The 15,137-nt window shown below is 44.2% G+C and overlaps 1 protein-coding gene across 1 annotated transcript in view; it reads right to left on the reverse strand.

Annotated features, from left to right (window-relative positions):
- Positions 1 to 15,137, reverse strand: part of itga9 (integrin, alpha 9) — a 44,542-nt gene that overhangs the window by 3,754 nt on the left and 25,651 nt on the right. Inside the window, exons 16-26 of the mRNA XM_058652326.1 lie at positions 10,376 to 10,528; positions 9,447 to 9,523; positions 8,855 to 9,002; positions 5,147 to 5,233; positions 4,870 to 4,949; positions 4,679 to 4,762; positions 4,114 to 4,222; positions 3,874 to 3,981; positions 2,328 to 2,453; positions 2,010 to 2,129; positions 1,824 to 1,919 (exon numbers count right to left, since the gene is read on the reverse strand). Coding sequence (XP_058508309.1) covers positions 1,824 to 1,919; positions 2,010 to 2,129; positions 2,328 to 2,453; positions 3,874 to 3,981; positions 4,114 to 4,222; positions 4,679 to 4,762; positions 4,870 to 4,949; positions 5,147 to 5,233; positions 8,855 to 9,002; positions 9,447 to 9,523; positions 10,376 to 10,528 — 1,188 coding nt within the window. The remainder of the gene's footprint in view (positions 1 to 1,823; positions 1,920 to 2,009; positions 2,130 to 2,327; positions 2,454 to 3,873; positions 3,982 to 4,113; positions 4,223 to 4,678; positions 4,763 to 4,869; positions 4,950 to 5,146; positions 5,234 to 8,854; positions 9,003 to 9,446; positions 9,524 to 10,375; positions 10,529 to 15,137) is intronic.

Here is a 15,137-nt window from a genome sequence, read left to right on the forward strand (position 1 = left end):
TCACATGGATGCTTTTCTAGCACTATGAAGTGTTTATTTACTAAGTTACCTTGACTGAATGCAAATAAAACTGTGTTCTCACAACAGTCACCCAGTCCATTTTGATGAGTTTTACACATACAGTGGTGGGTCACTTCCAAAAGTGACTGAGGAACATTTCGGGGTGAGGTGCTGCACGGGCTCTGAACACAAATGTGGCATGAGGCGCCAACTGCGAGCCAAGACAAAAAAACCAAGTGGACAAGTGAAGATTAATCTCTCTGTTGAATATCTTCCCACATGAACACCTCCCCCCCTTTTACTCCCAGCTCTGGGATCTAACTGTTGTTATGCATGCCAAAGTGCCTGCATGAGCAAAAGAGATCAAGGCTCGACTGGTCATTGCTCTTTGACTCCCACTTTCCCAAATTTAACTTCCGAAATCAGTTCAGTTTCTGGGAATGTGTGCCTGAATTGGAAGCTTGCGCAACTCGGGATTTGCGACGAGAGCATATGGACTTCGGTGTCATGGAAATTATGAAGTGAAGCGTGTTATTCTCCTCACAACCGGTAGGCTCAGTGTGTGCAAGGCAACCAGACACCACAAATCATACTGTGCAGTGTGTATTCTAGCTGGAACCCTCAGAAAAAAAAAAGAAAAGTGAACTGTGTTTACTAAAACCCAGAGGAGTAATAGTCACGGGAATGGGCACACATACTGTGTGCTGACAGAGTGTCACGGCTTGAACATATTCATAGCAAGGTCTGACTTTTCCAGGCATGCCCGGAGCTCAGGGTCAGCTGGGCTGCAGCCCAGTCACCACCCTAATCACTTAAGAGATCCCACTGAGAGCATACGGGGGTGCTCCATTTAATCATCACATCTGATCTGGCGGGCCATTCAATCACTCAGTGGGGGGGCGGGGAGTGTCCTTGAGCACAGCTGAGGACCATGGAAACAGCCAATCGCAAGTGCCAACCTCGTATATTTTATACCCACAATTCCCAGCTGCTCCCTGCACTCACATCCTATACAAATGACATCACATCAGTGTCTCGACGAATGTCTGACCCCAGCATGATCCGCCGTATTCGTGCGTTATATGTATGTGCTTATTGAATAAAGTAGAACTATAGGCTGCCTTTCTAGCTGCAGCAGCTCTGCTATGTGACTTAAAAAAAATGGTTTAAAGGCTAATAAAATATCAAGCAATAACGTCATGTTCATATTTACACAGACAAGGAGCGGCATCAACATTAACTTGGAGTTTTTCCTGGAACCTGACAAATGGAAGTCGTATATTTAATCTCCTCTTTTAGCTTCTGTTTTGGTCTTCACCAGCTGGCTGCTGTCTCCTGTTTGGTGCTTGATACGAAGGGCATCGTTTCTCTAGAGGTTGTTTGGCGAAATGAGTTCAGCAAGTGTTGAAAGTGACCAATAAAGCTGCAAGTTGAAAATGAATTGTTATACAAACATACTATAAGTATGTTTGTATAAATGTAAAGTCACTTCAAAATCCATCCATCCATCTTCTACCGCTTTATCCTCCACATGTGCCAAACTCAGCTGACATAGAGTGATAGGCGGGGTACACCGAGGTCAGTTTGCCAGTCCATCACAGGGCCACATAGAGACAAACATCCATTCACTCTCAGATTCACACCTGTGGTCAATTTAGAGTGTCCAATTTACCTCATCCTCATATTGCATGTTTTTGGACTGTGGGAGAAAAAACATCTACAATCTCAACATAAGCTTGCATAATGACATGTATCGTATCATTTCCTCATCATTTTGGGGACTACGATCCATTTATTTTCCGTCAGTGTAGATGAATACTCACACTAATGTCCTCCGGGAGACCATTCATCACCTCCACCGCTCTGTCGTTTACTTGCACACTTCCCCTCGTCACAAACTGGATCACTGAGGCACTATCCTGTGGATTAAACAAGGTGGATCACTTCAATCATGAAATCATTCCGACCCAGGAATGTAACATCCCATGCTTTGTGGCAGTGTTTCTCACCCTTTTAAGAATTTCGGTATTGAGCAGAATTTTTATGTCGATACTCAAAGCTTCTTCTTTTAACTGTGGACCCAAAGTGCAGGAGATTGTCATGCACGCTCTCCCAGGCCGGTCACAGTCCTTTTGAAATAGACGGAAGAAGAAGAAAGTGTTTAGGAACTGCAGGAAAACATATGTGTGTGTGTGTGTGTGAGAGAGAGAAGGATGTGCCTTAAACAGATGTTGTACAAAAAAGGAATTTTCTCCGGGGGTGACGGTCAGTGACCTCTGAAATGTCAAAGTGCAATGTGAGGGCTGCATTTTTTATTTTTTTTTTACCAAGACTTTGCGTCCTGATTTGGTGAAGAAGGCAAATATGGAGTGGAAGATGCTCTCTCTGTCCTGGGGGATGGTGCAGGGTGTTGGGTTCTTGTGAGGCGTGCAGTTCCCTCGACCATCGGCCACCTGAAACACGGATGGGTTGACATTTTTAGGGATGCAAAAAAGGCTTTGGATTTCAGGTCGACGCAAAAATGGGACACAAATACCTCTGTCACCTAAACTGGCCTGATCCCACTATTGTTAGGAGTCTGCAGGGGTCACAGGAAGTTCTCCCCAACAAGAAGCCGGTACCCCCTCCCATGCAGGTTTCCCATATGGAGTGATTTAGAGGTGTCTGCTTTACTGCCCTGACCCAAGGGAACACTTGGAAAGGTGTGGAGGTGGAAAACTCTCCTGGCCTTCCTCATTGTCTGCTCTGCTGCCACCCAGCATGCCTCGGCTTTTATAGTCTCACTCTCTCATGTCCTATTTTCTGCTGCCATTGTTTTTGTAAAGACACAAATGCAACACTGACTTCAGCCCGGGGACAAACCTGTGCCGTGTGCGACACTGTCTCGGCCCTGGTTGGCATTGACAAGAGCCTTATAGATGGGTTTAATGTTTACAACAAGAAAAGACATGGAAATAACGAAGCAAACAAACAAACGCTGCCCAGTAGTTCTTCTGTTTTCCCCTTTTCAATGACGAATACAGACAGGCACATGCAGGCGCACTCGGCTGATGCAGTGTGTGCAATGAGACATGCAGACTGAGGCAGCGTCGTGGTTGGTCATCATTCTCTGATGGAATCCCTGACAAGAACCGATTTTTCATGGTAAATAATGACCGGGGGGAGGGGGCGGGGGCGGGGTTAAAAGCAGAAAAATTACAACATATGGAGCAACAGCCAGGAACTTATACATCATGTCTGAACAAATGGAGGTCTGTATAGGATGTAAGAATATATGGCTATAAAATATACATGAGCGAATGTCCAGCGTGGCACAGGCTCGAGGCAATTTTAAGTGTGTTTATGATGTATGGTTCAGGGCTGGGGATGGTACGGGCAGTAGCCCGCTCTGCAGGTGTCCCATTCCCGTTTCGTGCAAGCTGTCTGATCCCCTGAAAGTGATTCCAGATGGGCTCGAGGAGGGTGGGATACAGTCGACCCCGTCTGCCCATTCACAGCAAATACAATTAACAGCTTGAGCTCCCCCGTGAGCTACCTATATGAGAGGGCGCAACGCTAGGGTTAAGAAAACATTTACACCCAGAGGGAGTATTGCGTTTCTTCATCTGAATGCAAAATGTTGTGAAGCAAAATGGTTACCCAGCTTCAGTAGCAGCATCAACAATATGATTAAGATTTTTGCCGCACACGCAGCAAATTGCTAAGCAAGCCATGAAAAAAAATCTGTTTCAAAAGGTATCTGACCTGCATACGAGACCAAGAGTCAATGGCTGGGCAAATGAAATAAAAATAAGGCTGCCTGCAGATGTACAAACTAATAAATAAGGATCGAGGCTAGATAAATAATGTACATAGACTGCTGTTGGCACCCACCTGTGTTTCAATGATGTGGAACATGTCGGCTCCGCTGCCAACCAGGCGGTTGGGTATCCTGATATCCACAGTGGAACCAGGCAGCCTGCTGGGCCCCTTGTTTATGGCCTGGAAACACATCACACAGATAGAGGGAAAGGAATAGAGAGCTTAATATATATATATATATATATATATATATATACATATATATACATATGTAAGTATAAATATTATTTGTGTACACTGTGCAAGTAGTACCTGGAAAGTGAGATTAAGAGGCTGAAAGTTGCACTCCATGTCCTCCAGCTGAACAAAGCGCGAGGCGTCAATGGAATTTCCATACACAAAGGAGCTCGGTGTCACCACACTGAAGGGGACAGAGACGCCACATAATGTATTAACGTTAAAATAAACATTTTATTTCAGTGCCCAGAGCAGTATCTTTTAGAAAGAAAATGCCACAAATCTCTTGGTTTAGTCAGGTTATGAGCAGCACAGCAGAGTTTTCTTTAGGAGTTGAGATATGAGTCAGAGTCGTCCAGCTTTGCTCTAAACCTCCCTACAGAGTAACGACTGCACACGCACACACACACACACACACACAGCAGCAGCAGCCTTATCAGATGTCAGACTCCTGGTGGATTTGGGCTGTTTTACATCTCTCTCCTGTCTCTGCACAGCAGAGTTACGATAAAAGCGTTTCACAGATAAGGCGTCTCAAGCCGATGTGCTCCATCCCGACAAAAACACTCCCTCTAATCCCCGCAGTCAACAGACAGGCAACCAGTTTATGTCTCCAGTGCAGCATTCCTCTTTTCCTTACCCCGTAATGGTTGTGTCGGTCTCGTGAACCAGAGGGATGGACAGATCCAGAATATTGTCTGAGAGTGTGTGCTCAGGATTGGCACTAAAAATAAACAAGTCACATAAGTTGTGAATTATCAAAGATAAACACACGTTTATTTATGGGGATAAAATGATTGAAACAAACCACCTGTTATGTACTTGTCTTACCTTTTGGCTTGAACTAAGAACTGCAACGTGTCATTTTCTCCAGAGAGACGAATCGTGTCAAATATCACCGCAAAATGATACTGAAGAGGAAAAAAGACAGAATAAATCAGGATGTCAGCGACTGTACTCTCAATACATGAGCTACAGTGCATTTGTGGTGAGATTTTTTGCAGAAAAAAAAATGCCGTCACCAGGTTTACTGACAAAACTAAAACAGGTGTATAAACTGCATGCCGCTCTAAGACGGGGACTTTAGTCACAGTTGGCTCGGTGCTACCTTCGTCTGTGCTCTCATGAAGGGAAATCCCACGCTGCATTTGAGGAAGTCCAAATCGACGAGTTCACAGGAAATACCCTTCTCTTCCTGCAAAAAGACAGATAGACGCGGGAGTTAAGAGGGAGTGATAAAGAGAGACAGGCTGGAGACAGAGTGGGTGATGCTCGTGGAGACAGGAGACGAGCTGCAGCCTGTGACAGACGGGGAACAGTCACTTCTGATAAGTGATCTTTGGATGGTCAACATAAAGAAAATCTCATTTATACAAGTGACTACAAAAGCACCAGTCGGTGTTTTTAAAGCTGCAGTAAAATGTCAAAGTAATCGGTCCACGTGTCTTATTGAAGTCCCAAATTAGGTTACACAAAGAATGTATGAAGCAGTGATGGCACACACACACACACACACACACACACACACACACACACACACACACACACACACACACACACACACACACACACACACACACACACACACACACACACACACACACACACACACACACACACACACACACACACACACACACACACACACACACACACACACACACACACACACACACATCTTGGCGGGTGGGTAATTGGCCAGTCTCCAGGCTGTGTGTTTGGAAGCTTGTCTAAACAATATGGAGCTTCTCCGGCTGCACTGGGTAAACACTCGGGCCTTGACCCTGCGAAGAGTAAGAATTCTTTTCGCCAGAGTCCGCTGAGAGTCTGTCAGCTGAGCTTGTGTGCTGCAAGCATGAAAGACAGCAGAGATGCTTCACCACTTTGATGGAAAAAAAAAAAGAAGAGAGAGAAAGAGAGAAAGACAGACTGGAAGATTTAGCGGTGGGCTTAAGGTAAGTCATAAAAAATATCTGCAGGCTTGTCCTCCTGCCCAGAATGAGCCTGTGTTTTCAACATGTTTCCAAATGTGATGGAAAAAAGGGCGTGAAGGTTGTCTACTGATATATTTAATACACGTCCATCCACAGCAGCATCAGCATTCTTATTTCTCTTATTCAGCAGATTCTCAGTGTCGCTCTAGGGTGTGGCTCAATCTCCATTAAGCGATATTAAATAAGCAGCGTTGCCCTGTGTGCGTGGAGACAAGCTCCTCCGTCAGTGGGGGTGGTGACAGGGGTCACCACTGGCAATGGTGGAATTTCCTCTATTTCCTGTATTCCTGTGTGCTGCTGTACAAACACCGACTGTCCCACGGGACTGGGCAGGATTGGGGAAGTGGGCCTGTTTACCCGTCACCCACCTGGCAGCCGTTGAGAGAGAGCAGAGCACTCAAACATGAAGTGAGTTGAGCGTCCACATGACGGAGTGTGTTTGTTCAGCACTTCTTCACTTTCATTGTCCAGCTTACTTTCTCTGCTGCGCTTTTGTCTCTCAGGAGCAAATTGCATGCTGGGATTCTCACAAATGGCAGGACCATTAATAATCACCGGGACTGTTTACTCTGCGGCAGTGTCAGCTGAAGCCTCGAGTGAAGCAGCCGGCCCGCGACGATGATGATACACAGGAGGCCCGCACTCTACATGTTCTACATGTCTATGCCTTCATCTCCACTGTACATGTGGAACTGGTATTTGTAGAGTTTTACGAGGGCTTTTTATGGCATGTGCAGGGCTGTGTGTGTGTGTGTGTGTGTGTGTGTGTGATATATTCTTAGGTTTGAGAGTTGGCTGAAATTCACACACTCACACACATTTCTCAGATACATTTCCAAACTCTGGTTTTTTTTTTTTCCAGGGCAACCCTCAATTGTTCCAGCTGATAAATCACCGCAAGACAGAGGTCGAAAAATGTCCAAACCCCCTTTACTCACGGACAATAAAATAATTTCAAGTTAAAGTCCTGGACTCGGATTTAAAGACCTGGTCGGATGACGTTGGGAAGCAGCGTGGAATCATGGGAACTGTTGTCTTGTCGCCTTGTTGGGTTTCCCTGTGCTTTTGTGGTTCCAGCAACACCAGCAACAGTTAGTGACGAAATAATAAAAGACAACACTCTGGCTAACTACTAGTACTAGTTAGGATTTCCATGGATTTAAAGAATGTTGGAAAGGTTTTGGCTAATAAAAGTAAACGCCTCAACAAAATATATAACTTTAGTGTCGCTGTTTTATAATATTTTAACACATAAATGTTACATATAGCAACTTTAACTTGAGTAAACATAAGATTTACAAAGAAAACTTCAATATCATATGTGTGTGTTCTGTGTGGATTATTAACCACTGTCTGAAACACAATGGTACAAACATCAGCCCCCGCTCTGGCCTTAAAATCAACAGACTGCTCAAATATTTCAGAGATAAAATATGAAAACACAGAAGCTGGTGGAGCCGTCCCACGAGAGTGAGGGGGGCTGTGCTTCTGAAACCAATTCACCTCCGCAGCTCCCTGACAGCTTGTGTTGCAAGAACAACAGTGGGATAACACACCCCACGCTTAAATATGAAGGGAGTGAAGTCCGTGCTCCGCTCTATGGTGAAAGAGCCACAGGGGAGTATAGAGCGCTGACCCTAACTTTCATATCATAATCTCAGACTTCTCCAGCGGTAATAAGACATGTCTCTGTCATGGCCTCTTTGTCGTCTCCTCTGTGCGACAGGGGCCATTGTGGAACTGGGAACCTGATACTTAACGTCAGCCCGGTTAATCGGATTAGCTATGAAACTGAAACTGAGGCACTCTAACATTTGCCTGCAGCATATATTCCATATAAATTCAATTTGGGCTTTGTTGGGGGTTTTAAATCATGTCATGGGTTTTTGGTGCTTTGCAAAGTTGGTCCCATCCATCACTGCAGAGGAAATCCAGCTGGAGGAGGTCAATCATGAGGGGAAAAGCTTCCCTGACGGACGCAGTCCCCTCCAGCATCTGAATTGCTGCGTGAACTCGCGCAGGAGTCCGTTTGACGTGGCATCCTCTCTCAGCTGTGTCTTTTCTTTTTTTGCAACAATTGAGCGAACAGACCCGAGCAGAGGCAGAGGTGGACGCTGTGAAATCCATCCGCACGCAGCGCAGTCACTAGGAAAATCCATCACGGTTTGATGTGGGACGACAGGGGGCAGACATTTCTTTAGCAGGATGCTGAACTCGCTCTGTCCGTTTGTCTGTTCCAGGTCAGCGAGTGTGGCGAGGTGGTCTGATCAATGCACGGTCGACGCCAGTCATCATTACTGCACTAACTTCTACTTGCCTTACTGTAGTCCCCTCCCCCCCCCCCCCGCTCAGTAAGGCTCTGCACTTTTCTACATGAAGAATACAGTTTATACAGTGCAAGCTTGAGGTAATTAAAGTATATGATTTGTTCTCCAGCACACTGCTCACATGTTGTGACTGTCTTGAATGTATCAAAGCAACGACTGAGAGGTCAGTCAGAGGAGCCACTTCCTAAGATGGGACATCTGCTGCTCTCCTGCTCTTCGTCCTTTCATCTACAGGGCTGTCTTTCCTCTCAGGCAAAGCTCTCAGTCCAACTGTCCTCTCGCTGGTTTCTCTCCCTCACTCTCTTCAGTATGCCTCAGTGTTTAGGCTGCACTCCTGACATTTAATCAGCCTATTTAAATAAACCGTCCCGAGCAAATGTACATCCGAGCGGAGAGAGCGATAATATTCAACCGATGCGGACGGCTCCGATTTCAGAAATAAACATTAGCACCAAAGTAAATAAATAACAGATTCTTCAATAGAGGAAAATGAACCTTCTGCCAGAAGTTGATGTAGAAAACCTCTCTGGAGAAGTTGAAGTAGATGTTGGTGTCATAGGCGTCATCGCCGGTGTTGGAGATGGTGAGGTTCAAAGAGACATTTCTCACTCCTCCCAGGGCCAAATGGGGTCCGCTGTGCAACCTGAAGGGGAACACAGAGTAAACAACACATTTCAGAGAATAAATAAACCTCCTGTAGCAACTCTGGGGTGTTAAAGTGGGGAGAGAGAGCAAAGGTTTATATTAACAACAGATCTAAGCTTGTTTTGTTTGGAATCTTTTACAAACTACAAAATGTTAGTTAACGACGAGGGGTGTTCCTTGAGTATGTTTCAGGAAAAACAAATCATTTCCTGTGTGTTCTAAAAAAAGACAGATGTAAACCTTCGCTGAATGCACAAGGAGTACAGGATTCACAATATAGAAGACAGGGAACACCCTGGCTATGGAAAAAAACATATGGATATCCTCCAAGCGTGTGTCATGACTCCATTACCCACACCCACATGGCCTATGACATCAGCCTGGAAGAGAAGGCAAAGGCAGAAAATGAATCGAAACGGCGGAGTCGAAGGTTTTTTTTTACCCGGAGAGCAACAGCTTCCCATGGAGCCTCAGGTCTGCAGCACAGTCATCGGACAGGCAGTTCTTCTCAAACCAAGTCTGCAAAGGAAACGGTAAAGTACACAGTTCATATGACCTAATGCTGTGCAAACACCAACTGCACATTCAGACTAGGGGGCAGTGTTGTGTTGTTTTTGGAGCCATCCAGAAGGTTTTCATGGAGGAAGGTCCAACATCTTGTCTCTGTCTGATCTCTCTTTTAATTAGTCAGAGGGGTGGTCTTTGGGTTTTGGGGCGAAATCTTCTGAAAGGAAACTTAAGTCAAGCGTTCGATTACTTTCGGCTAAATGGATTCTGTGGGTGCTGAAAGATGCAAAAGTCCCTCCGTTTTTCATGAAGTCCAGACAGTTGGGAAACACATGTGGGGCAGAGGTGGTTGCAAAGAAAATAAACAAATCAGTCATTTTTGGATCCCACTCAAGAAAAGCTAACACGGACAATAATAAGCTGGTAACACTGGATCATTATAACCTGAATTTGAGCTATTTCCTTTTTCCCCTTCTGCAGTACCAGCTGAGAAACTGTGATCCTATTCACACAAGAGGAAGATTAACATAAACGTGTGTGAAAGAGCATAAATTACAGATAATACTACCCTTTCTGATATTTTTTCCAGGCTTTAGACTCGACTAGAAGCTTTTTTTGTCGGAAATAACACCTACAATGGTCCATTTTGTCTTAAGATTCAACCACAGAAACATAAATGTTAACTCTCAAATCAAAATAAATACTATAAAGTGTATTTTTCAAGGCGAGTTTTGAAAAATCTGTCATCTCGACACACTTTCTATAAACATTGTCATTTTCAGCAGTGAACAAGCGAGGCCCCGAGGCCTTCAGTATTAGCTGGATTGGGTGTGTGTATTAACTTGATACCGATCCGTATCTTACCTCGTTCCTCACTGCGATCTTTTTTCCTTTCCTCCATCGCAGCACTGGGGCGAGAGCGGGCAGGTCTTGCCCCTGGTGTCCGGTCAGCACATGCCTCCCCAGACTGTACGCCACCTCGAACGTAATGGCGGAGAAAACATCCTTCGCATCTTTCTGCAGAGACCGAAAAAAAAGGGGGATCGTAAAGAGATTGTCCCACCATAGACACAGAATTATCGAGACGACTTTTAACCTCAAAGCCTCAAAACTGTAACAGCCTGTATGATTTGCAGCCATTGAACATCTTTGTCCAATTGATGGCGGGGGCGAAAAGAAAGGTTGCACTGTTGATTATTGGATGATCATATAGTGCGGATATTATGTTATCACTGCAATCACTGCACCAAAAGAGCCACACGGTTAATTGCGAATGTAAGTACACAACAAACCGCACAATTATCTCGATTGGTTTTAAGCAGATGTGTGACACAACTGTGTCATCAATTATCATTTATTTTTTTGTCATATTGCTTACAGTAGTGAAAAACAGAGCCACCGCTGAAAGTCCTCAAAGCAAATTCAGCAAAGCGAACACATGGGAAGCAAAAAAAGAAGAAGAAGAAGAAGGAGCTGGCGCTGCCTCTGAGAGCTATCTTTGCGTTTCTGGCGACTCCATCAGTAGACCACAGAAGGAGTGTTTGATTTGGCATCTGGTTTGGAAACAATGCAGACAAAATGAAAACAGGGTTGAAAGTGATCAAATCCCATATCTTCATTAGATGACAGCGCTGAAATAAATACATGGGAAAAGAGCAAATGCTGATGTTGCTTTTTCATCTCTTCTGTCCGTCACCGCTCCTAAGTCTGCATGAAGGGTCTGACCCTGAAATGAATGTGCAGAAAACCACACACACACACAGAGGCGACCCGTGCCCCTTTGCCCCACTGGTGTGTACCAAACCCACAATGTAAACACAAAGGGCTTCCCTGTGTTTTCTGGTGGTTGTCGCTCTTTTGCTCTTTTCCCTCTTTTGTCCATTATCAGAGTGTTTTCCACCCATCCTCTTTCCTCAGGCACGGCCGGCGCTGGGCTTTGAACGCTGTGGGCAACAGCAGTGGACAACCCACCCCAACCCGTCAACAGTGTTACAGAGAGTTACAGCAGGAAGCAGCGGCTGTTAGTGCAGGACATGAGTGGACAAAGAAAACAAGAAGATTTGGGGCTCATTTGGGAACTGGTGCTGCACACCGATAAAATGCACTCCCGCTGATAACATCGGAGATATTTGAGTGATTTTCCATCGTTATTACACAGTCCACAGCAGAAAATGGAAAAGGTTGTACATTTATTTTCCGCATTAATTAATCTGCTGTTTCGCCGTGTTTAACGAGGTAAACCCTTTGAGATCTTAATCTCTTTTCCAAAGGTGAACGGGCCAAGAGGTCGGCAGCAGGCGTCTCAATAAATATCAGATTAGATATAGGAGACAGGTTACAAACCATGTGAGCATGACCTTTAAAGTGCAGGACTTAAGGTCAAACTATTTTTTTTTGCAACCTAAAGATATTTATGATGTCATTAAAAGGCGAGAAAAAACAGATTTAAACAGTGTTGGAAAAGTTTTCGGCTATTGTAAACACAATATGTGACATTAGTCTTATCATGTTTAGCTATTTTGATGCAAAAATGTTACATATCATATACGATTGTGAGCATATTCACAAAGATTTCAGCAGAATCTTAGTGAACTCAGGTACAAAGAGCAGACACCAGTGCCAGACTTCACCCTGTTTCCTGCAGTAGACACCAGTGTGAACTCACTTTGTAATAAACACCGCCCCCCCCCCCAACATTGACTTTCATTTTAGCCCAGTGCTGCCCATCAACTCAGCAGAAGTCACTGGTCAAATAAAGCTGAGTAACACAGATGCTGACAAAGACATTAACCTCACGTCGATCCCTGGAGTGCGATTCATGCCTCATTGGACTTACAGAGGTGCTGTTGTTCTAGCAGTGGGTCTGTCTCAGCTGGGAGGTAACATGACATACTGTGGTAGTCTGTGCTGGACAAGTGGTGGTATACTATGCAGGGCACTGGCAAAGTCCTCAGCCTTAGTGGCCATTAAAGCAGAACGCTTTAAATGGCCCCTGTCCTCTGGCCCCTGAGTGAACTGACCCCCAGGGAGTTCACTGCTCCAGTCTCCGGACTCCAAACTCCCACCGCTTCTCTTATCTCACATTTTCACAAACCGCAGGAGAACTGAAGGGCATAATGACATGCAATGACATTTTTGTTTGCACAATGTCGTGCTTTAAGGGTGACGGTTACGTACAAGTGCACGGGCGAGGGTGTCCATTACTGCAAATACAAGACAGTTTTCTTCATAAAGTACAAGAAATCAGATTTCTAACTACCTGGAGCGCTCCCAAAACGCAGAGAGTTTACTCTGGAAGTGCCAGAGGCTGCGTAAGGAACACTTGGCCTAAGGTTTTATTATCCACTGACCAACGCTGCCAATCGCCACACCTGCATTTACACCCTGCTCCACCCATTCACTCCCTCCTGAACCTGCTTTTAATTCACCTATTTATGGAACAGAGGAATTCCTGAGCTCCTGCTGAGAAGGACACTATCTAGTGTTAACTGCCTGTTACTTATATTTTTTATGGAAAGAAACCCAACAACTGTTTCTTATACGTCGGTGAGTCAAAGGCTTTCTCCCTACACACACACACACACACACATGTTCAACCATGAAGGTCAAAGGGTGTGTCCTGGATCTCAGATCACACAGGGCAAGACTTACAATGAAAGTAAAGCTTTACAGCGTTACATGAATAAATAAATCATTGTTACATAAAATAAGTGTTTAAAATAAAAAATGCTCATTTGAATACATTCAGGGGTTTTGTTGCAAGAGCCTTACTGTGGCCACTGTTTCTGTTACTTACTTCGTTCAGAATGTTGATGTTTATGATTTGTTCAGCTCCATTTAAGGCACATAATGTAGATTTCAACTTTTACACAGGTGGTAAAAGTGGTAAAAACGAGTATGTTTGTATAAATGTATAAGCCTACTTATTTTTTATTTTTTTAAATGAGCATTCATACTATTTATTTTATTGTTAAAAAAGCACAGTAAGACAAGAGTTTGGAAAGCCTCCCTTCATCTACAGCAGAAGATGTTCTCCTTTTCATTGTCATGTCAAAATAGCCATTACTGCATGACTGCAAAAAAGTATCTGATTATAGATGCATCGCTGATGAAAAGTTTTCAAACATGACAGCCCATGTCTGAAAATAAACTGGTGAGATCACGTAATACACAATCCTGATGATCTTTGTCTGCATATCCCAAAGATTTAATGTAACGGAATGGATTCATTTTCCTTTTAATTCAAACTCTGTAGATATTTGTACAGCTGCAACTAAAATATCCATAAAATGGTCCATAAAATGTCAGAAAACCTTGAAAAAATTCTGATCGTGTTCGTCTAACCTTGAAATGATGACGTTCTCAAATGTCTTGTTTTGTCCACAAACCAACAGGATTAATGTTTAATGATTTATTTGCTATCGATTATCAAAATAATCAAATAAACAATTATAAACTGGCAATGTGAGCCACATGATATTTTCATGAAAGCAGAATAAATCATTTGGCAACAGACTTCCCAATTTCCCTCACTTCAAGAAACATGTACAGAAGAGAGAGGTATGAACCAAAAGCTCAAAAAATCAGATCATGTGAACTATATTTTTTTCTCAATGAATTGAAATGTCACTCTCATAAGTGAAAGCTCAAACAAAGAAGAGCATTGTGGCCAGATACATCAAGTGCAAACACCATTGAAGAAAAAAGAGGAAATGGCAGAAATCGAGGGAGAGGGAGACATTGTTTCAAGGTCCAATCTGTCAGAATTAGTGCCCCCTCCCTTTTCCAAGCGCGTCAGAGAACTACAGGTTTCAGAAATTCTGACACATTGGACCTTGAAACAATTAAGATTCACAACAGAGTGGGGAAAAAGTGCCAGAAAAGGATAATTCCTTTATGGTTTCTAGTCTAAAACCTTTCATCAACCTATGGACAAAATGACTTATTCATGTTTCCAGTCATACACACACACACACACACACACACACACACACACAGAGATGCCAGTGAACTCGGTGGGAAGCAGCTGTGTTCCAGCACCTCCCTACATACTTTGAAAACTGTAAATTCTCAACAATGGGATGTAAATCTGCACGTTAGAGCAGATGGGATGTTTAATGACACACTTGATAGAAGCTCTTGCTCCCTGTATGCACCTTCCTATCAGGAGAGAGGACAGCTTACCACGCTGCATATTTGGAAAGAAAACAACTAGGGACTAAACCTTCACCGAGAAAAAACCCTCTGTGTCGAACAAGGACGCCGCCAATTTACTATCTTCCCGCTTGCCCTCACACTCAGGACCCATTTGGACCCATTCTTTTCCCATGATTGCCCTCTCTGCTACACGTATGACATCCACACTCGACGCTCCCATATGTTTTTCGGAAGCGCGGAGACAGCTGGTGCATGAATGAATCTTTTGAATTTCATACGTTTCACCCTGAACCCGAGTTGAGCTGCACTTAAGTGATACTCCAGCGCTGTGAGCTGTGACGCTCACATGTTAATCTGATCAACATGATGGCAAAACACCAAGCTGCCCCTCCTTCATGTTCACAGAGCAGCTCCACTGTGGTGGGTGAGGGGACGATGATGATGACGATGATGATGATGATGTTGTCAG

This window comes from Solea solea, chromosome 15 (assembly GCF_958295425.1).
Source record: "Solea solea chromosome 15, fSolSol10.1, whole genome shotgun sequence".
NCBI lineage: Eukaryota > Metazoa > Chordata > Actinopteri > Pleuronectiformes > Soleidae > Solea > Solea solea.